The 23,060-nt window shown below is 37.3% G+C and overlaps 1 protein-coding gene across 4 annotated transcripts in view; it reads left to right on the forward strand.

Moving 5' to 3' along the window:
• The window catches only part of ERC1 (ELKS/RAB6-interacting/CAST family member 1), a 294,214-nt gene that overhangs the window by 127,443 nt on the left and 143,711 nt on the right, over positions 1–23,060 (forward strand). For all 4 annotated transcript variants that reach the window (XM_086755609.1, XM_086755591.1, XM_086755602.1 and 1 more), the window contains one exon: positions 2,666–2,859. In XM_086755609.1, the coding sequence (XP_086611735.1) occupies positions 2,666–2,859 (194 nt within the window). The remainder of the gene's footprint in view (positions 1–2,665; positions 2,860–23,060) is intronic.

A 23,060-nucleotide genomic window follows, 5' to 3' on the forward strand; every position in this document is an offset into this window, starting at 1 on the left:
CACAAGATGGAGCAAAGTCACTCAGTCAGTAATTCACAACTCAGGAAGTGGTCTCCAGTTTACACCATATCACATAACGTTCTCTTTGTGTTAGGTGAAAGTATCCATACTTATGTGCATTATATACAAATAACATGTGTTACGTGTCTTAACTAATAATTTATGTCGTGTAAATAGCCTTTTCATTCTATAAGAACCAGACACACTGACTTGTTGGCTAATTTTCTAAAAAAGAAAATTGATTTCCTGTTCTCAGTAGTGTCTCTTGGGTTGTTGTAGAGATGCTTTTATTAGCACAGAGTAGTATAAATCAGGAGGATTGTCCTGACAGTAGAATTGCATTAAGTCTTAGAACTTGTTTTGAATTAGAGAGTTTATTAATCCAGGCTAGCAGCCTAGCTTTGTTTGTTTTTTTTTTTTTTTTAAGGAAGTTTCTTGATTATCTGATTATGTATTTTGGATGACTTTAAAGAGGATGGAGGAGTATTTGTTAAAACAAACAAGTTGAGATGTTGGAAACACACCTAAATCAGTACAACTGGATTTAGTGCAACTGGATTTAGTGCAACTGGTGAAAACCAGACTTAACTCCATTACATAGTGTCTCTTAGGAGAAAATAGATGCCCCCCAGTAGACTTACAGATGCCCCCCCCAAACAATATTTCAGGTTCTTGCAAAGCCCCATTTGGGAGGTGAGGAGGGAGTTTTTATTGAAATTTAGGTAGAATTGAAAAGGAAATGAGATAAAATATTTCAGATTTCCTGCAGGATGGAAATCCCAATAAGGCATTTCAGGAACACTCTCCTCGCACAACAGAGTATGTTCCCTGATGCCTGCGTCTGTTCATGGAGCTGACACACTGCAATGTCAGTCTCATTGCTGCCCTGTTCTCCTGGAGTCTGCCTCATCTTAGCAACACCTTATTTAGACTTCCACTTACCCTACGGAGTCCTTTCCAAGGGTTTATAATTCAAAGTGCTTATTGGGGTTATGGGGCAGTAAGGCATCTGGAAGCATAGACAGCCCTAACTCCAAAAGGCTTCTCAAGGCTTCCAGACTCACCAGGGATGCACTTGCAGCTGGATCTCAGTCAGAAGATCCAAAGAAGGATTTTCTGACTTGCAGCTCAGTGGCAGAGGAGCAGTGGAGTGTCGTTTGAAAGTCTCACAGAAGTGGGGAGCCTTTTAAGTCTTCCTAAACGCATTGCCTTTGAAAGGGTTCTATTCTTCTAGGATCTATGGTTGTTGTGCACTCCTTCTGAGATCTACCTGGAAGACCTGGGAATTGCCAGGCATTTTGTTCTAGGATAAAATGCTGTGCAGATTTTCCAGCATTCTGGAATTCTTGCTTCAAAAAAAAAACCTAAAAAACCAAAACAGTTTAGCATCAACCCTCAGGCAGGAGCTGCAGGGACAATGCCTTGGAACATGAAGTGTTCCAACATATGGGAAACCCAGATCCATCCCAAGGTCATAGTCCCAGTAAAGACAGATGTCAAGGCCTTCTTCAGTCTGGAAGAATACTCTGAGATTCTCCTGGATTTCACTAGAATGTGGCCTTGGCTTTAATGGAGCTGAATAAAAACAAGAGACTTCAAGGCAAAAATTTGGGGTCAATGAACAGATATTTTCCTCCAGTCTTATTTTACTGAATAACTAAACAGATTTAGCCAAGTGTATTTTTGCTGTTACTTGGTTCTTGGGAAGCAGTGGCATCTAACCCTGAGTATTATGCTGCTACAGTTTTGTCCAATTACTTTTAAAAGTAGCAGAGTCCAATACTATTGGATTTAGACTTACTGTGCTTTGGAGCAGAACATTGGCATTTTGTAAATCAACTTTCCGCAGCTGCACACAGGGTGAAAAAATCTGTAGTCTTACATTCTGTTGTAGGTTTGTTTCGGAGTAAGAATAGTCCTTAGTCTGCTGGTTTAAACTCCAGCGTAAATACTACCTTTTCTTTGTCTCTAATATACTTGGGAACTGTTGAACTAATTTTGCTCTTAGTTGTGGTCATTTTATCCTCAATCCTCTGGTTATTTTGTCCTCATAGTGTAATTTTAAAAAACATATTTCCTAGATTACTAGGTGAAGATATTTTCAGTAGGTAGCCATACTGAAATTAGTCCTAGTCTATATGGCTCAGATAATGAGCAAGGACTTCAGTGCATCAGCACCATCTGTGCAAATCTGTCAATTTGCATACTGATGTAGTTATTGAAGGCTATTAACTTGTCATTTGTTTTTCTATATTATCTAGGTTAAAAATACCTCAGGTAACTCATTCTACAGTCATATCACTGTTTTGGAAGTGTGTTTTAGAAATTTTTATGCTCACTCACACTTACTTTTCTTTTTATTTCCTTTCAAAAAAGTTAAACTTTTTCATATTTTTACTTCTTTCTTCTGTCGATCGTGTTTCAGATCAAAAAATCACTTAAATTTTTTCAGACTGAATTTTAAAAATTATATTTGTTTCTGAATTTTTCTTTTCCTAGAAAGTATTTCCCAATACTTAAAAGTAGCATATGCACTGTGTACTTATTTGTGTGTAATTTGTGCCACTTTGAAATACATATCTAAGTAGCGTTTTGCAGTCATCACAGTATCTGTAAAATACATATGTGTGAATGAATTCTTTTTTCTTGAACCTTTTTCTTGCAGGCTCATGAGGCAACACTGGAGGCTAGGGCCAGCCCAGAGCTGAGCGATCGTATGCAACAGCTGGAAAGGGAGGTAACACGGTATCGGGAAGAATCTAGCAAGGCTCAAGCTGAAGTGGATCGTCTTCTTGAAATCTTGAAAGAGATGGAAAATGAGAAGAATGATAAGGATAAGAAGATAGCAGAACTAGAGAGGTGAGAATGGTATAAAGTTACTAGAGGAGCAAAAGAGCTGATTGAAGTTAGAGATGACAGTCCATTTTTTTGTCTTAAAAACCTTAGAATGCCTATTTTGGGAAAGTCTGTTTATTTCTGCCCTAAGTCCTTTATTTTGGTAGATTGTAAGCAAAAAGGTGTCTTATTGTGTGCTTTCATTACCTAGCTGCTCAAAAATAGGGCTGATATAGATAGAACTAGAAGGGTAGATGTAGCTGTAAGGGAATGGAGATGGCAGAAAAAATTGTTGACACTGTGATGTGTTTGGCGATCAATTTGTTCTTTTGATTTAATAAATTCCTCAGGCATGGTTCTCCAAAAAACAAATACAGAAAATTACTTTTAAGCTCTTGTGGTAATAGTTACTCAGGTTCTTCTGACAAATGACACTGAAACTCTTTGTACTGGTATGGACACAGGTAAACTTTGGCTCAAGTGAAGCTGAATGAACAGATTTGCTTTTATTGAAATGAAAGGTGATTCAGCACTTTTCTGCATTTTCCATCTTTCAGTTGGAGCAAGGGTGCTCAGATATTTTTTCTAGACTTTTAATGTCCCAAACAAAAATCATATTTTATTGTGATTCCACAACATTCATGTCACAATTATAAATAGTAGATCCTGGGAAAGACCTGAAACATATTCTGTTTTCTGTCTTTTTCTTACTTACTGTGGGCCAAGAGGGAGTTTCTAGGCAGTAATACTTGTTTGGGGATTTTTGTTTACTTTACGATTCACAGTGAAGAATCACTAACTTGAAACAGCAGAATGGAAATTTGTTTATTCCCATTTGCCTTGTGCCAGAGTAGTCTTTCTAATTTCTATCCCACCACTATGTAACTGCTTTGCATTTGGAGTCAGGAATATTAGGGGAACTGAGTAGAGGGCATTTCAGGTTCTGTGTGATGGCCATGATGATTGTCCATTGTCTTGATAATAGTCAAATTATGGGCCTCTCTGAATGACTTGAAAAACTCTTCTCTAAGAAGTCCGTTCTTGTTTCCTTGAAAGTGACAGAGCTCTGAAACAGTTTAGCTTGTCAGCTGAGTGTCTTCTGTCTTTGTGATTGTAAAAGGTATCCTGTTAGTTTTCTTTAAGTTGTCATTTTATTTAACCAAAATTCTCTACCTATGATGTAAGCTTGAAAATCCAAACATGAGGATATGTCCTTTTTAACTGTCTTCATTTCTTTTCTAAGTGATATAATTTTCAGCCCATTCATACGTGATGTATTCAGCAGAACATTCAGGCAATAGAGTAGATGCGTTAAGTATAGACATGAAAAGGCTAAATAGCAGTTACAAGTCATATTTGTCTGTGTGATTTTTTCAGTCCCTTGGAGATACCCGTCTTGAGTGTGAAGTTCATTATATCATCATCTTAGGGCGTACAGTTTGCATAGCAATCAGAGTATAAGCAACAAACTTCTAGTAGAAGTAAGATATGGGGAAGAAATACGGTTCATAGGGCATTAATTATTTCTACGTGCAGAAGTAACTACTGTTTAGGAAAAGCAAGTTAGAAGTCTTCATCGTTTCTCAGCTTGATTCCTAGAGGAGATCAGAATCCCAGGAATAGACTTTTCTGTACACTTTTAATGCAATTCCAATTTTTTTTTTATTACACTAGCATTCAGAAACTAATCAAGATTGGGACTTGCAGGGTGAAACACTGAATAAACACATATATGTGGCTTATAGTCAAGAGTTTGCTCTACCAAGAAAAATAACAAAGAAGAGAAATTAAGTGGGCCTCCTTGTGTTTTACAAATAAAAGCATTGGCACACAGTCTTCAAAGATTTAGAAAGGAACTTTTTATTTGAAAAGATGCAGTTCCAGAGATCTGCAAAGCAATTACTGTTTTTCATGTAACAGTTTTACTTTCTTGCTGTTTCAGTCACAGACCAAACCCTTACTATATCAATGAAAGTATAAAGCCCCCAAATGACTGGACATCATTCCATAGCAATTTGGTGAATCCTTTGACTATTCAGTGCTATCCATTCCTTCTTACCACCTGATCTTCACTCTTATAAAAAAATAGAGTGCTCCTCTCTTTTTAACTTGCAGTCTTTTCAGCTAGTACTGAGATAAAATAGTATATGTCTTCTTTTAATTCTCATTATTAGAATAGATATTTCAACTATGTCAAAGAAAAGACTGCTTTTGTTATCATAGGATTGCCAACAGCTATGTAAATCAAGGGGAAAAAAAATAATCTAAGAGTATTTCTGTTCTCTAGCCACTGTTAAGTGGAGAGGGAAAAGCTCTTCAAGATCTGGAAAGCTAAGGTGCATACTGGTAGTGTGGTGAATCACTGAAGTATCAACAGCTGAAATAATTTTTCAGGTGGAACTGTACTATAATCACAGCACTGGAGAAAAAGATACAAAGTTTTAGATACTTTGTGACAAGGTTTTGACTAGTAATTTCTCTTTTTCCGAATAATTGTTGAAATTTTTATTTGTCCTTAGTTGTTTTCACCTGCTTCCCCAAACCTCTATTCTCTGGAAGCTTGCTTTCTCCTTGTGAGTTTTTACACAAAGCGGAGTTTTTAACATGCCTATTAAATGTATGGGTTACTCCTGGTTTTATCTACTATGCTGTTTATAAAGTATTCTTTCATGGCTGAACCGATCTATCTGGGCATGTTACATGGATGTTTTAGAGATAGAGTTTTGTTTTCCTGACAAGAATAGATCATTTTGCCTCATAAAAGTCCTTCCTAAACTGTGGTCCATGCAGAACAAGCTAGAAATTATCTTGACTTCTAATGTTTCTACAGCTGTTCAAACTCTGCTGTGCAAAGAAGAACCGTAGTGCTTGCAAGCATTTGTCGGCAAGCAGAAAAGTGAATATTGCTGTGCCTGTCGGGAACCGTTATTATTCCATGTACAGCAAGATGAGAATAAATAAGTCACATTCAGAGAATAACTGTACTAACAAAAATGAGGTTTTTCAAAAGAGAAAAGCTCTCCTGGGAGTTTTTCCGTATGCTAGTTGTATATGACAACTAGACCATACGTCATCAGGAGAAGAGAGATAGTAACACGGTTTCATCTGTAGGAGAGAGGAAATGAGTCACCTATTAGGGAGGTGTGTACAGGGGAACGGAGGAGGAGAAGAAGAAATGAGAAGCAGAAAACTCTTCTTTTAAGCATTTTTTATGGTGGTAAAGCTGCCTTCAACTCAAATTAAAATAAAGAGGGAAATGCTTACACTCTTCAGTAACTGTTGCGATTACTGGGTGGGGGATGTTGTGCTCGAGCTGTGAATGGGAGAAAAGACACCAACAAATAATGTGTTAAATGTTGTGCATGCTATGCAAAAGTTTGAAAAATATTCTTGAGTAAGCATGAGATTGAAAGCACAAGCTCATTAATTTCTGTTCTCTGTGGGCAGGATTTTGCTTTTTCTTACAGGAAGGTGGGCCATAAGTCTGTATTTCTTCTGTGGGTGGACAGCCCTATAAGTTTTGTTTCTGTCCCCAGATTGCGGTGGTGTAGAGGGTTTTGTAGCTGTCTGGTTATTCACTTTCTTTATAACTAACTGTTTGCTTTTTGTATTGCCGTTCCACAATCTCCTGTCTCTCTGTAACTTTTCATTTTGTGTTTTGTTTCCTTCCTCACTTTTTCTTTCCATTTATACTGTCACGTCCTGGTTCCACGAGTTGTTTTGTTTTGTACGTGCGGGGGTTTTTTTGACTATGCCTTTTCTCAGAAAGCACGCCTCCCGCAAATTGCACCCTCCCTACCAGGTGTCGGTCTCCGCACCACAACACGTAGGGGGGTTTGTGTGGGACTTCCTGGGAAAGTGAGTGCTCTATAAGGCTTCTGTTTCCTACGGGGTGGAATGTCACTGCTGGCTGCCCGGCTGCTGCTGCTGCTGCTGCTGCTGTTTGGGTCTGCTTCAATTACGCTTTTTTTCTTAGGTCAAACAGGAACTAGTTCTGTCAAGCACAAGCCCTAACAGTCTCTGCGTTCAACACGTGTCACAGTGGTTATGACCACAGTCCAAAGGAGGCTTGCTGCTATTCTCCGTAATATAAACGTAACAGAAGCTGTTGCTTTTAATTCTAATTCTCTTGCTCTGTTTTACCTTTGGTTCTAATCTCTGCTATAAATTCTGCCTGAACCAGATAAAATTCAAGTGTTTTAAAATGTGTCATTGGTAGAGGTCAGTATTGCCTTATTCTTGAGTTTTATTGTAATTATTATACTGTAAAAAAAAAAAAGAAAAAAAAGAAAAAGAAGAAGATAAAAGAAAGAAAAATTATGCTAATCATCTAGCTCATCGCCATCACAGCCTCAGATAGGTAGTTTACACACAGAATTATTTGTATGCATATGTTCTGCAAATAAGATCTGGATCTGCATGTACTTGAGAGGTGGCAGTAAATACACATGTATCTGTTGCTTCAGAAGTAAGCACTGAGTGAATGTACATGGAAGTCCTGGTTCCAGTCACAGACTTGAAATTTATTTTAATTTGGCATGCTCGCTATAGATGATAGGAAATCCTTGTAAGGACGTCGGGCACCACCATTTTTTTTTCCTGAAGGAAACTTGACTTTGATTTGGGAACCAGTAAGATAATATCTGGCTCTGGAATAGCAGCAGTCCCATTAAGGACAGCTGGAAATGATGGCTATCTCGAAAGAGAGATTTGAGTTCTTCTAAAAAAGAATTTAAGGATGCCCTGTCCAAGAAGAAACCTTCAAACTTTTGATGTGTAGCAGCCAAAAGATACTTCTCAACATAAATATTTCCTCTCAACAGTAAATAAAAATAAAAGATTGAAAAACATAGGGTGATCTAGAATGAGCGTTGAAAAATGTGGACAGTAGAAGGAAGTATCTTATTCTGTATGTCTGTGAGATGGTGATATGTTTGTGTAGTGGCTTGTGAAGGCTAGATGGAGAGAAAAATTAACTGCATGTTCCATCAGCTTTATGGCTTCCTAGAATACTGTAAAGGAAACTATACTAGTAAATTATGCCCTAAGGTTTTCTTAAGTCAACAATTTGAAGTTGAAATATGTATTTTCAAACCACTGCTCTTTGGTTTTCAAGTTGGTTGTTTCTGTGAATTTGTAGATGATTTTTTAAAGAGAATTGCCAAACAAGAACCACATCAGGACATATAAGTAATTTAAAGTAGAAGAGACATCAAATTAAGGAACAAAAAGTGTTTATGAAGTCATAATCGGCACCATTAAAGTTAACCTTGAGAGACAGCGTAACTGTAATTCTGTATTATCATAGCTCATTAAAGTCCTCCAAAAATAAATTGAACTCTGATTCAGGCATAAGAAAAAGTGAAATAATTAAATATCACTTTAAAACATTTCAATGCATTTTGGTACCATAAATCATAAAAGCAAATAGAGTATGTTTATCTCATGGTTGCATGGTATTATTACACGTCAGAATTTTTCTTGTTGTTCTCATCCATTTCCCTCAAAAATCCCTAGCTTAAATGAATATTAAGATTCTAGGGTTAATAACTCAAAACTTAGGACTATCCAAAAGGAAGATTGCTATGTAATTTTAATTCGCCTCTTATGTGAGCCTATGTATCACAGTAAAGTGATACAATCTTCAACCATATGAGTAATTTTTTTCCACAATAATGCTGTCTTTAGTGTGTGAAGGATGTAGCTTAAAATGTCCTCAAAAAATCCTGGGTGAGGCTGACACCTGCCATGGAAAATTTCAACACAATTTGTTAATTATTTGGCAAGCAACTGAGAACAAGATCTTGTAATGGAAAGAAGCGGTCAGGCCCGTAGTTAGTCCAGCTCCACCTCTGAGCATACAAGTCTATTAAATATTAAGATTTTCATCATTTCCAAGCTAGGAAATGAAGAAGTAATTTCCTTTTGTCTTCATACAAAATGAACATTAGGCCTGAAGTCTCACCTTGAGTTTCGAAGAGGAAAAAATAATACATTTTATATCAACGTAACTGGTCTAAACAGATAAGAATGAAAGATGCAGGCACCTTTACTTACAGATATTTAATACCAAATGCTTGAAAGTATGTTGATTTTCAGAAGGCAAGTGTCTGCCCTCTGAAAGTCAGCTTTTGTTAAAAAGTACCTTAAGATCAACACTCAAGCCCACTAAAACCTACATCTAAGAAAAGAAAAGAGAGTGAGAGACACTGCCAGTAATTGCAAATCCATCTGTAAAGAACATAAAAGCCATCACAGTGATTTTATGGTGACTCCTCAATCCATCCTCACCTTTTTCATATGATGGGATATCCTTTTTCCAGTTGTTCTTTATTTAGCTATCTTTTATTTCCCATTCTCTCCCTTTTCCTGTGTGTTGGGAGAAACTGAAGCTCTGTGATATTCCAGAAACAGCTGTTCTAAAAAACAAGGTCAGAGAACCCCAATGAGTCCAGCCCTTGACATGGTGAGAGAGGTCAGGGCTGCTGCAGGCTTTGGCTGAATGAGCTTGCTGTGTTGTCCCATCGCTCAACCACCCAAGCCTGGGTATTTGCCCCAGTATTATTTCCAGCAGGTAGGACTAACAATATTACATAGTGATTCATCTCTATGGAAATGAGTACAGACAGTCTCCTTTGTTAAATTCAGTAATGGGGTGAAAGCTTGGTTTGTCTACTGTTCCAAGACTAAGGATCTGATCTTGGATCCTCCAAAAAAACCCTTACACTAGAGTACTACTTACAAGTCATGAGAAGTACTGATTGTGCGCTTTTTTGAAGGCTTCTTTTCCTGCCAAATTTCCTACAGTGTTAGCGTTCTGTTTGGTTTTGTTCATTAAGTTAAGGTGGATATCAAGCATTCCCTCTCACAGCTAGGTCTGCTACCTGTAATGGATATAGGAGTTGTCATCCGATGATTCGTACTCTGCCTGTGTTGTAGCAATGACGGGTTTTATTAGTAAATATCTCCCAATCCAACTGCTAGATCAGTAGAGCTATGATATAATTAAAGTAATTATAAAATCAGAGGATAAAGAAAATTATGTAAATAATGAGTCTAGTTTGCATATCAGGGTTTAATTATTACCTGTCTTGACTACATCTCTTCAGAAACTGTCTTGCAGCTTGTTTCAGTCAACATCTCTAAGCAATATGAGGATATCCATGCCCACAAATTACTATATAAGGAGTAAAAAAAAAAAAAAATTTAAAAAAATCCCTTTTTTTACAACGAACACAGTAAAAATATAAGTGTCAGATCCTTACATTGTCTTGGAGTACAGTAAGAAAAAAGTAAAATCCAGTAACAGCCACTAAGCTAGTGAAATAGCAACATTAGTTCTCCATGGCTGTCTGTGATCATGTTTGTGCTCTCAGAGAGGTGCATGCATGGATGCACAGACAAACGTTCCTATTCTTTGTCTCTCCATCTCTTCTCCATCCCTCTAAATACCAACTAAAAAGAAAGGAAAAGACCAGCCATCATTCTTTTTACCGCTTAAAAGGTGTCAAAAGTGGTAAACATAAATAGTCTTTCTGCTTTGACTGACACAAAGAAGATCAAGTGCATGTTATTCCCTGTCAGACTACTTTGAAGGAATGATGAAGGAGTAAATACACACAATCACTCACTGTCAAACAAGTGCAATTCAAAAGTTGCCTAGACATCATTACACAAACTTCTCCCTAAGAGAGACCTGACACTAATGTAGCAGACTCATTCCACTCCCTATAATGTACAAGCATGTGGAAAAATTATACCTGGAATAATCAACAGCTTTTTAAATATATATATTTCTTAATTAGAATACTAAAGTGTTCACGTCTCACCAAGTTTTTTGATCTGCACCCAGTGATCATATTTAAGTCGGCTATGTCTTTAAAATTAATGAGATGGCATTTTAAAAGAAAGTGGATTTCTCTGAGACTACCGCTTGTTGTTACAACTGTATTGTCTCCCTGTGTGACTGTTGCATCGGAGTACACAGTTAATGGGGCTGGGCAGAAGCGCTGCTGCTAGATCTTGTAAGGAATGCTGCAAGTGTGTGTTCTTGCTCGAAGGGAAATAGCACAAACTAAAAAATTATTATTTTGCTCTGTAATGGGCATGCCTTGGTATGTATCTGATCCTGCTTGCTTGGGGCTGCTTCCTGGGGCAGATGCTTGCTGCGTTCCTCTGCTCAATTTCACTGATGTAGCCCCGTGCACCGAGGCTTCACCTCCAGCCTGTAGCAGATCTCCATTGACTTCCTAACAGCTGGCAATTTCAGGTGTCTGCCTTGTTTTTAGTTTGAGTAATAGCGTAGTTCCAGAATTCTTCTGATTTTAATGTACTTTCAGACATATTCCTCATTTTTGTTTGGACAAATATTATGACTATTCTAAAAAGCTGTATTTCGAAAAAATATTTTGAACCCCTGTAAAAAAATAATAATTTATTCTATAACAAAACAAAGATGTAGCAATAATTATTCTCCATTCAAATCCTATGCAGCTGGCTAAATAATACTTCTGTAGCACACAGAAAATTGCAAGTGACCTCAGGATAGCATTTCAGGTACTGTTTTGCCTTCATTTTGTGCCAGGAAAAGATGCTACCTTTAATAGCAGTTGAAAGAACAGTATGGTTCATTCAAATTCTACAGGGCTATCCTGAATTCTAGCCTGTACTTTTTTTTTGCTGGTAAATTGAAGAAACAATATCATAATATCATTACAATAGAACCAGGAACTACAAAGCGTCCCTGAAACACAAAATGCAGTCTTAAACTTTCATAATCTGGATTCAGTTAACAGTCATTAAAAAGACAAGCTTTTTTCCCCTTATCTTATTTATTCCCATATCTAACCAAGAATTTATTTTCACTTTTTTGTTCCATTTTGTTAAATTCATTTGACCAGTCATAGTTCTGCAGCTCAGCTTAGAGAATGTACGCTTGGATTTCAGTCAGAATTGTTAGTTACATGCTTTTCTGTATGAATTAGCTGAGGCTTTTAGAACATTATAACTTACTTGAAGATCAAACACTGAGATGTGGTATTTGGCATTTTGCAAGTTTCATCTTTCCAAAATCCCCAAATAACACAGCTTTTGTAACAACTGTCCTTGAAGTACTTAATTCGAAGAATATTAGTTTAAAAGCCAAAGAAACTGTCTTTACACTAGTTTCTCTGTTACAGACCAACAATACAGTTTTAAACGCTGTCTCACTCTGAAACTGCTGCTTGTACAAAGTCAGTGTCCTACATTGTTCTCTGTAAAATTTATGCAAGAAATTAGGACTTCAAATTTCATTTACATGGTTCCATATACCAAGAGTAAAAAAGCATATAGTGGTTAGCCTATCCTATAGAAATATTTTTCTCCAAACCGTATGCTGCCCTTTTAGACTTAAATTTTGCCATGGGAGAAGTACAGCGCATGTCGTGGAAACCAAATTGCCACTTTGAACAGAAGGACATTTTCTTTTCTTCTCTGCTATTGACTGAAAAAGAAAGAAGTTGAAAATCAGATTAAAAAGATCTGTGTTTATGGCTCCTTGTTGGCTTACATTGCTGTTATCAGTGAAATTGACAGCAGATGCCTATGAAAAGATATTGGAGATACTGGGAAAAAAAAAGCAATAATGAACCTATGGGACCTCATGTTATACAGGGAACTCCAGCACTTTGTTTTGGTCAATCCTACTGTTGAAGAGTGTTGGAGAGAACTGTCAAAAATATGCCTATTTGGTCATTATTGTTTTTAGATTGCACCTTATATGGGCGAATTAAGACAGCAACACTGCAGGAAGAAGAAGCAGATGCTTTTTTTTGTTTGTCTTTGGATGGGCGACTTCAATGTCAAAATTAAGAAAGATTAACTTTTAGCTTTGACAAGTCTTCAGGTCTTCAAGACTTTACTCCATGGTCGGGGTTTTTCTCCCTTCTATTCCCTTTTGACAAGTCTGGGTCCTTTGCAGGAGAAGTGAATAAAAAGCGTGTCTAGCTCATGGAGAGAAAATAAGCCCCTAGAAGATGGCATAAAAGAACACATTAGAGTTCATCTCATATAATCAAACTCCACATTTTCAAAATGTTAGTTAGAATTCTGGATAAAGGATACTTGCTAGTGATGTGATGTAAATCCAGAGTTTTCTACAGTTGGCTTATTTCCCTTTTCCAAGAACTGTTGCGTATTGGAGACCATCTTGTCTACAGAAAATGGTCTCTAAGTGAAATGGTGTAATCTAATGTAAAGGTCCTTTTTTCTTTTTCTTTTTTTTTTTTTTAATTAGATGTCTGTAAAACCTGCAGCTCTGTGTTTGTGAAGGATTGTCTGTCTGTCTGTCATTACCTGATTTAAATCTGCTTGTTTTGTCCTGCATTCTTGAACTGCCTTGTCTCTGGACGCTGTTTTCACAAACTCTAACTTTTTTTCTTTCACATCTCCTTCCTGGATTTGCTGCTTCCTTCAGCCTCACCTCAAGGTCAGTATTCACTTTTAATAAGGGTATTTATAAGACTGTTGTCTTTTCAGCTAAAATAGAGATCTCAGAAGAATGCACATCAAATTACATGATCTACAAAATTAAAGATCAGAGATTTGGTTAAGTCTGTGTAGGAGGATGGGTTGGATAGGGTGCACACTTAGAAGAAACTTGTACTTGAAGGAAAGAATTTATATCAAACCACTGTAAATCAATGTTGTAGTGCACCAGGAAAATGGGGGAAGACTTACCAATGAAGCCTTTCAAGGGAAAAAAACTACAGGAACTGGAAGCTGAAGCAAGACAGTTAAAATATTATTGGTTTTATCTATCACTTCAAGAAGAAAAAAGATTGGATGTTAGTCATATTCCCTGATACACGCTGCTAAGTGCAAAACTACTTCCTTTAAAAGACTAGTCATACCTACTTCAACTGATTTTTGTCATGGCATCTGTGTCTGAAACCTTGCAGTGACGTTGCAGAACTAGTTTTGGTGCAGTTTGAGTGTGTCAGAAAGAACCAAAGACTGAGGGTTCAAGTTAAGTAAATTAACAAGAGAATACATTTGTTGGAAGTACAAAGTGGTAAACTGCTGAAAACCCCTACCAAGAGTCAACATGATTTGAAATCTTTCAGCCATGGCTCTTTTAAAAGCAGTTGCTAAATATAGATTTAGAGATTTCAGAAGAGTATCTAGGAGTAAACTTCTATGGCCTATGCAATACAAGTCAGAGTACATTATCTAATGACCCCCAGTTGCCTTTGAAAGGCTCTGAAACCCTTTTGGATTCTAGTCTTTGCTGATAAAGTCTGTTCAGTAGAAAGCGTCTGTGACTCCTGACGAAGGAATGACTATAATTGCTTCAGGCAGTGTCTTTGCCCAGAAAGCCACTACTTAATGACTGAAGTTCTGAGTTACCGACCAACATCTGACTTTTCTATCCTGATTAACACTGTGAAAAATGTGGTGGTGAGTGGAATCCCACGATGCTGCTATGCTGCTGACGCCTTTGAATTGTGTCAGTGTTCTGACCTTGGTTTGGCACAGGCGTTGCACTTGTGGCCTTGGCTGTGTATTTTCCTTCCTCCCACAAACTGGAAAAAGATTGGAAGTTAATCGTGTTGTTGTCCATCAATACCTTCCGTATTCAGTGTGTCATACAGGCATACTTGTAATTGTTGAGGAGAGGAGGGCTGTCCTTGAATGACCCCCTTTCTTCAGATCCCGGGGAACAGAATTGCCAGGAAGCTTTTCTGCCCTGTTTGCATTCTGCTCTGAGGTACACGCAGTGTCTTTTCTTGCATGAGCAGGGCTTCTCTTGGGTAATCCATATTTGCCAGTTGCCACTCTGATTGGAGTTTGATGTGCTTTGTCCGGACGATAAATCCCTAAATGTTATGGAATCCATCTGTCAAAGATATTTCTGCTTTAATCCATATGGCTATAGGTTTTTATCGATACCTTCACCTATGCTGGAATTTGTGATAAACAAGAGGGGGAACTACTTTTTGGATGTGGTTTTTCTGAGACCTGACATGATTTCTCTTTCCCCAAACAATGTAACCATAACTTTTATTTCTCTCTTTTAGAGCATATTGTAAAGTTTAGCTAGAGAAGATGTGACTGCAGTTTGAGGTAGCCAAGTGTTATGATCTTTGAAGAGTTTTCTGATAAGATGTTAAAGAGATTGTCCATTCTGTCTTCATTGTTTCTTAGTGGATTTATTGGGTTTTTTTTAAAGATTTTTTTCAATTTTAAGAAATTGATTGCGATGATGGCTAGTTGCTGGGGTTTTCATATATTTGTTAAAATAAATCAAGAGTGTAAGGGAATAGATGGAATGACTGCTCTTGGAACTACAAAATCCCTGCTGGCCAGAAACACAATGAAAAGGTTCTCCTAAGGACAAGTAGGAAAGTTGCTGGGGTTACAGTACCACTCATTCTCTTTCCTATGCATTTCAGTGTTTGCCTAATAATCTGCAACATATGAAGAAATAGCTGTTCTATGAAGTTGCATTCTACATTGGAAGCTACTATAAGAGCCAAAACTTTGTTTTTCTCTTAGTGGTGCAAAGCAGTTATTTTTTTTCAGACATCAAAGCAAATGTGCCTTCCTGGAAAAAAAGCTGAATATGTGGAAAAAATGCCTTAGGTATGTCTGTCTTCCAGAAACAGGAAGAAATACTCTAAATTATATCTGTTCTCGTTGAGAACAGCTTTGCTTACCATAATCAGTGCAAAACCTCTGAATTTTCCCATCTGTCTATTAAGCTTTCATCATCTCTCTCCTGTTGACAAACTCAGTGAACCGGAACGTAATAGCGTAATCCGCATCACTGTTGCTGTTATGACATGTACTTACCGCTCAGAAGTCTTAAGGGCCTAGAGTGGATGTCATACTGATTCGTAGTAAAGAAAATAGACTTGGAAGGCATGAGGATTAAAGCAGTTTTCCATAAGGAGTTTTTGCTAAGCATCTCTGCTGATGACAGCTTTACATAAAGAATTATCTAATGCTGAGTTCAAGAGTAACAAGCCAAATAACACTATTCTGGTGCCATTACCTGAAGCAGTGGCAAAAAATAGAAAAATACCACAAAGTCATACACTACAGTTCTTTTAAGTGGTTCTTATGTATACATGTCACAAAAGTTGAGACATAAAAAGATAACAAGACTGACAAACTCAGGTGCTGTAGTGAGCACATACTTTTCAAGGAAAGAATGAGTCATATTGTTAAAGCAAAAGCAAGATTTCTAGCTTCAGACTGGGTAACAAACAGCTTAATTACTTTTTTTTTTCATTTAGCTTTCATTTGTCACTGTTATTTCTATCTTGTTTGCTGAATAACGTTGAACATGCTATTTATCAACAATTTATCTTTGTGGCGTAGCACTGGACTGGAAGAATAGCTGGAACAGTAGAACAAGAGTCCTCGTGCAGGAAGCTTGATTTTTAGTGTCCTGCTTTCTACTGTCAGATTTTCTCACAGGTTGCATCACGTGGTTAATTATACTGTCTGTCATCTTTTGAAGCAAGTAATCCAGATCTTAAAGAAAAACGATTTCTGGATTTTTTTTTTGCTGTACTAAAGAGAATTTGGTGCAATAGGAAGTAATAAAGAAGTACTGTAAACCTTATTTCTGCACAGCAAAGTGGCTTGGTGATTAGATGAGGGCAGGCTGGTGGCATGAATCCAGATAAAAGTCTTCTAGGAGCGTACATGTAAAATTGCATGTCAGTGTAGCAACTCAAGTGTAGCCTTTTAAAATCAAGTAAAAACAAAATACTAAATCCAAGGGGATTGTTTCAGTCCTTTTTCCAGAGTCCTAAATTTATGTTAAACAGAATGTGTCTAACCACCAAAGAAATATTTTAAACATATCATCCTTCTATAGGAAAGTGATAGATAATATTGCATAGAGAGTTAAGCAAATACAGAAAACTCAGGATACTATTCAATAACTGTTTAAAAGAAAAAAAAAAAAGCACAGTACTTAGTTACAGGCATGTAGTCTATGGTACCTGTGGGTTTTTCATTGTGATGGAAATACCTTTTTGCACTACATCATATACTGTATCTCCAGGAAGCTGTGTATCTGAGCACTGAGAAAGTGCCTGGGCAGTCAGGAGAAATTTCACTAGAAGTGTTGCTGGCTCTTTAGTTTCATACCATCAGGAGCCTCAGGTCTTCATTCTGCCACCATGCTGGTCATTAACCACATCAGGAAATGACAAAAATTTCAAGCGTATAGAGTCAGCAGCGGTTAGTTTTAGCTCAGCAGAGCCAGATATGTTCTGTTCAAAGAGGTTTCCATTTAAATTTCTTTGGTCGTCTTTAAAAAATAACAACCTCCAATAGTTTTTTTCTATTTTATACATGTTTCATTTAATTCTACTTAGAGCAAAAATGGCTTTGTAGAATTCTTTACATTAAAAAGTACTCTGCTTGTAAGAGTTGTCTATTCCTTGTAAGTGAGGAGAAGTAAGACATCTTAGAGATCAGAGTGGAGAAAGGAAGAAATGAAGGCATCAGACTCATTGGCTGTGAAAGTTGTGTGATGATGAGTAGGACACAGAACGGTGGTTCTCCTCAAAACAGATCACTGGCATAGTATTTTTAATTTGCTTTAGTTATAGTGTTTATCAGAGCTTTCTTCCTCCGTTTGAAATGGAATCTGCAGCTTTTCTGTCAAAAGTCCTCTTTTCTTGCCTCATTTCACTGGACCTTAACAAAGCAAAATTATTCACAGCTGTACATCATCTCAGAATTCTCACTTTTCTGCAGTCGTGCATGATCTGATTTCTTTCCTATTACCTGCTGAAATTAATTTAATTCTATGAAGCACTGATGAGTTGTTTCTCTTTTTGTGTTATTACTCTGTTTTGAGTACACGTATTCACAAAGCATGCAGCTTTCCTGTGGGGGTTGAAATCGAGGTAGCATTAGAAAGACACATGACTGCATATGGCACTAGAGGAGGATGTCTGTATGTCAACAGTATGCTGTGAATTTTGAAGAGCTCTGAATCAAATGCTCTGAGAGACTAGAACAATCCTTCACAATTTACTTTTTTTCAGATATAACAAAAAAGTGGCTTGTTACCATACCGTTTGAAACATCAAAATGCAACATTAGTTTTAGAAGGCATTTTAAAATGTGTCTTTATGTTCATATATCCCAAAGTTAACAAATTACCTAGCATGTCATCATCAGAAAATTAACTGAAATTATCATTCAAACTTTTGACTAACCCATATGCGTCACATCACATTTAGTCAAAGGAATAAAATCTGAAGGTTACTTTTCTTCTTTAATGGCTAACTTCTGTGCAAAAATTCCCCCCCCCCCAAATGGCTAGTTTTTTATTTCTATTAAAACTCTAAAAGTTAGGTAAGTGTATGGACAGATAGTGAATTTATGTGTCTATACCAAAACAGTCTTGATGCAAACATTTCCGTAACTGACAGTACCAAAAGTTTTAACAGACCCTGGACTCAGCAATATTATGATAGTTACAGGGCACTCAGGTGGACAGGAGACCTTTTTAAAAGGTTACTGAAAAGGATGAGGAGCTCAGTACCTTCTTTTCCTCCTTTTTTTTTTGCTGATAAGGACTCCTTTCAGGTCCCTGAGCATAGTGGCGGAGTCTGCAGGAGTGAAGCATTACCCACAGAAGTGGAAGACCAAGTTACAGACTGTTTAAACAAATTAGAAATATGCAGGTTGATGGAATCAGATCAGATACATACAAGATTGCTGAGGGAGATTGCTGATGTCATAGTAAGGACTCTTTCTATCATCTTCAAAAGCTCATGACTGTCAGGAAAAGTTTGTCATGACTGGCAAACATCACACTCATCTTCAGGAATGATGAGAAGGAAGATCCAGGGAATTGCAGGCCAGTCAGTATAACTTCAGGCACTGGGACATTTTTGGAGCAGATCCCACTGAAAGCCATCTCCAAGCATCTGAAGGACAAGAAGGCGATAGGGAACAGCCAGTATGGACTTACAAGGGCAAACGTGGTTGCCTTCAGTGATGACTGGGTCAGAGGGGAATCAGCACTGTTTAATGTCTTTTTAATGAAGTGGATGATGAGACACAATACACCCTCAATAATTTTGTGGGTGATAGCAAACTGGGGAGAGTGGTTATGGACAGTATATGCTGGAGGGTAGGGCTCCTATTTAGGGTGGCGTTGACAGGCTGGAGAAATGAACTGGCAGAAGCCTCATGAAGTTCAATAAAGGCAAGTGCAAAACTCTGCACCTGGGGTTGAATAGTCCCTGCATCTGTACAGGCTGAGGGCAAACTGGTTAGATTGAGTTAGACAAAAGAACTGTTAGAAAAGCATTCTTAACATTCTTACACTAAGACTAAATTGCTAAGTTCTTTTTTTCTCCTTTTCCTTTCTCTTCGATGACTCTCTTCAGTTTTGTTGTTCTGACAGGGTGATGTAGTCATGTGTTGGCTCCTTCTGCATAACATGTTCTTCATTTGCAAACAGCAGACAGCCCCTTTCATACTGGAATACGTCGGCTTTTCGAGCTAATCTTCCTCCTGAAGTACTCCATGTAATTCAGACAGTTTTAATCATACTCTCAGAAACTTACTTTATTTCCTTCTTATCCAGCAGATAGGCCATTCTTCTTAATTAAAATAAATGTTTTTTCGCTTCCTTGGAGAACAAAATATTTCCAGTTGTCACTTTCTGTACATATCTGACTAATTAACTTCTAGCTCTAAGGGGTAAAGTGCCACCTATACCTTTAGTGACTCGGCATACTCTGTTTGAAGTAAGGTGTTTTTACATGGACCATTAGTACCTATCTGTTTACAATACTGAATAAATTTGATGATAGAAATTGAGACCAAGCATGATGGTAGTTTTGGGATGACAGTGGGGTTGGAGTGATTCAGTTCCAGCATCCTTCTTTCAAGCGTTCTGGAATGAATTTGATCATTACAAGTAACCTATCTCTTTTTTAAAAACTAAGAGTGAGAAAATATTCAAAATTTGAGTTGTGAAATACTCTTTGTAGATAGACCAGAAGACCCTCATTTGATCCTAGAAAGTACAGCTTGCCAAGGTGGCATGCTCAGTGCCAATCGCAAAAAGTGCAATCCAACAGAAAACGGAGGCTATTTTCCTACTAGTTCTGCTCCCCTGTGTTGCTCAGCTACCTCCTAGCATGTAAACTGGGGACTCCTCAAAGCCATGGATTCACTGTAGCTCACCAGATGGTAGCTCTAAAAAGCATATGTTGTCTTCCTTAGCTTCAGCATCAGCCCAGCTTTAGCTTTGTCAGTCCCACTGGCACTAATAGCACTGACCAAATTGTTCTGAATGCCAGTAAAACTCAGATTGTTTGTGAATTGCCCCTTACGTTTTTCATGTCTTGAGTTGTTTGTGCCGTGTTTAATGAAGTCACCCACGCTAGGAGCTAAGAGAGGTGGCATAATGCCACTTTACCCTACAACTATATATGTAATGGTAAAGAGTCTTGGCAATGAAGGCTTCAGTGAGCATGCTGTATCTTTGAAAATACATTCTTTTGGGGGCATCTCCCATCATGCATTTTCTCTTTCACCAATGTTGTATTCAATATTCTTTAGTTCTTTCTCTATGCCTGCCTTGCTCTCTAATAATCTGCTTTATATACTCACTTAGTTCCTTTAGTCTGCAGTGTTTAAAAAAAAAACCAAAGGAATGTATTCTGTTTAATCTTTGAATACTGGAAGTATTCTTGATTTCGCTGGAAGTTCCTGAATTCCTCAGGTAATCGTACCAAATAAATAACAGCATTACTGTTGTTAACTTGTAACCAGCTATTGGACAGGTATACGCGTTCAATTCACTTTTCAGTGTGTAATTTTTCACTTTATGTAGATAAAACCAGCAGAATATGTTAGCATAGAGATCTGAATAAACAGTTTAGAAATAAATATTATTTTTATTACTGACTCCTTCTATCAATATATATAAAAGATATAAGACCAAACACTTTTTCAGTATTTGACATGTCAACATATTTTAAAGGGTTGTTACCCATTAATCTACATAAGATGTCTTTTCTTTTAGCATTGCCTGCTTGTTCCCAGTTCTCTTGCACCTTGCATGAAAATATTTTTTTTCTTTTTCATCATTTACTTTTATGCCATCCTGTATAAAAAAAAAAACCTGTGAGAGAGCATTAAATGAAGTTACTAGTAAATACCTTATTAGGCTACTGCAGAGTGACACTTCATACTGCAAAAGTGGCCACTGACTCGGAATGTTAAAAAAAAAAAATAGATTTTTCTGGTGCATTTGGAGTACAACACTTATGAAATAACCGCAACATTTAACATAATTTCTTATTAGAGGAAATATTTCTTGATCCTATCTTCCAGTCAAAAGGACAGTTCACTGCATTATAAGTAATAGACATTTTTTGTAGAGACTGTGCAGTGGAATTAGATAAACATTATTAGTGAGATGCAAATAACCTGTTTTTTACTCCTTAGTTTACCATATGCCTTCTTCCCTTTCTCATATCTCTTGCTGTCAGCACAGATTTCACATTTTAATATGGAATATGCAGATGTCTACTCAAAGAGATGGGGCATGGCACGCAGTTTTTGACAGTTGGTTTCCTTATTCTTTTTGAGTGTGCTTGGATCACATGAACAAATGACAGCTGAAATGTAGCTGAAGGAGTCTGCTTGTTATTTTTAAGTTATGAAAGCTTCAAACACTGTTGTAACTTGGGCAAAAACCTTATAGTGTGAACAAAAGCCAAACATTTGGAAGAACATTTTAAAGTATTACTGTGTTGGTTAATGTTACATAGAAGGGGTAAGTACATGCTATTCTCTACTTATTCTAATTTTTCTCCTAAGTTATGTTGTGAGGCTTCTGATAGGATCGTCTGTTTTGGTTAAATTTCCCATCCTTACTTACACTAGTACATCACACTCTGCTGATTTCATTAATTTTTTCTAAAAATTTCTTCCTTTCTGTGTCTGTAAAGAAACAGCAGATCCCCAAACTCAGAACCATTCTCACTATCAAGTTTAAGTTTATTCTTTTCAGAATAAACACCTGCTGAGGCAAAAATATTTTCCCTTACAGTAGCTGCAGTTCAGATCCCATCCAAACCAGACTGCTGCCATCCCTTAGTCGTCTCATGCACCCTGATCAGAACCAAAGATTTCCTCAGTGCCTCTGAAACAGAAACTTAGCACTACCAGTGAAGGCTTCTTGATGTTCTTGTGCCTTTGTTTTGGGAAGTCCAGAAGGAGCCTTGGCTGTCAGCACTGCATAACCCATAAAGCTACAGCAATTCGTGCCGCTTGCAGGTGTCAGTAGTGTGTCTTCTGCATAGTTCTCCAAAGCTTAAGGGTTTATTTGTGAGCACGTTGGATGTTTTGCCAGTGCATGTGGCTCTGTGTTGATTTTCCTCCATGAGAAAGGAGAATTTCAAAGATTTAAAAGATTTTATTTTTGAAGATACTATTACTCCAAAGATTCAGTAAGAGTGGCTTGTGCATGAAGACCTGCATGGCCAGCTCTGAGGAAAGCTGCAGTTTACTGTACCACGTCATGGGTACATTCTTGACAGATCAACTTGGTTGTCTTCTCTCCTTCAGAAGGACTAATAAGGTTTCAGGAGCATATATGAATTGCTAGTACTTTTCTGTTACAGGTGTGATCTTCCAAGATACTTTTTTACATTTTTATTATTTTTTTTTAAATGGGCAGAAGTACACCTTGTTAGTTTACAAATATCTGCAAGGAAAATCTAATCTTGAGCCAAGAGATACAGAATTAGATTAAAGCAACATGGCTTTTTAATTTTTTAAATTAGTTTAGAGGGTCTGTACACTACTACATTCTTCTCTACACCTGTCTGCACAAGCAGAAGGCAATCAACAACAAAAAAACCACCACCAAAACCTTGAAAGGAATTTCAGTTGATTTCTTGAATGTTCCGAAGAGGAAGGAGTACATTTTCTTCTGCATCTTGGAATAGTGGAGGGTGCTTTTTGAATTAGAGGTAGAGAAATTTTATTTCAAACTAGAAGGGGACTGTAACTCTCCTCTTGTTTTCTTGTGTTCTGTTTTGACTATAGCCACAGTAATTTTTTATTAGATTTTCAGCACTGGTTATATCTCTCAACCTGCAATGTATGCATTCATATAAAAAGACAGGTAATTTATAGAAAATATACGAGATTCCTGTTAGGAATATTTTTCTTGATAGTGA

The sequence above is a fragment of the Chlamydotis macqueenii genome, chromosome 1 (assembly GCF_036417535.1).
Source record: "Chlamydotis macqueenii isolate bChlMac1 chromosome 1, bChlMac1.mat, whole genome shotgun sequence".
Taxonomy (NCBI): domain Eukaryota; kingdom Metazoa; phylum Chordata; class Aves; order Otidiformes; family Otididae; genus Chlamydotis; species Chlamydotis macqueenii.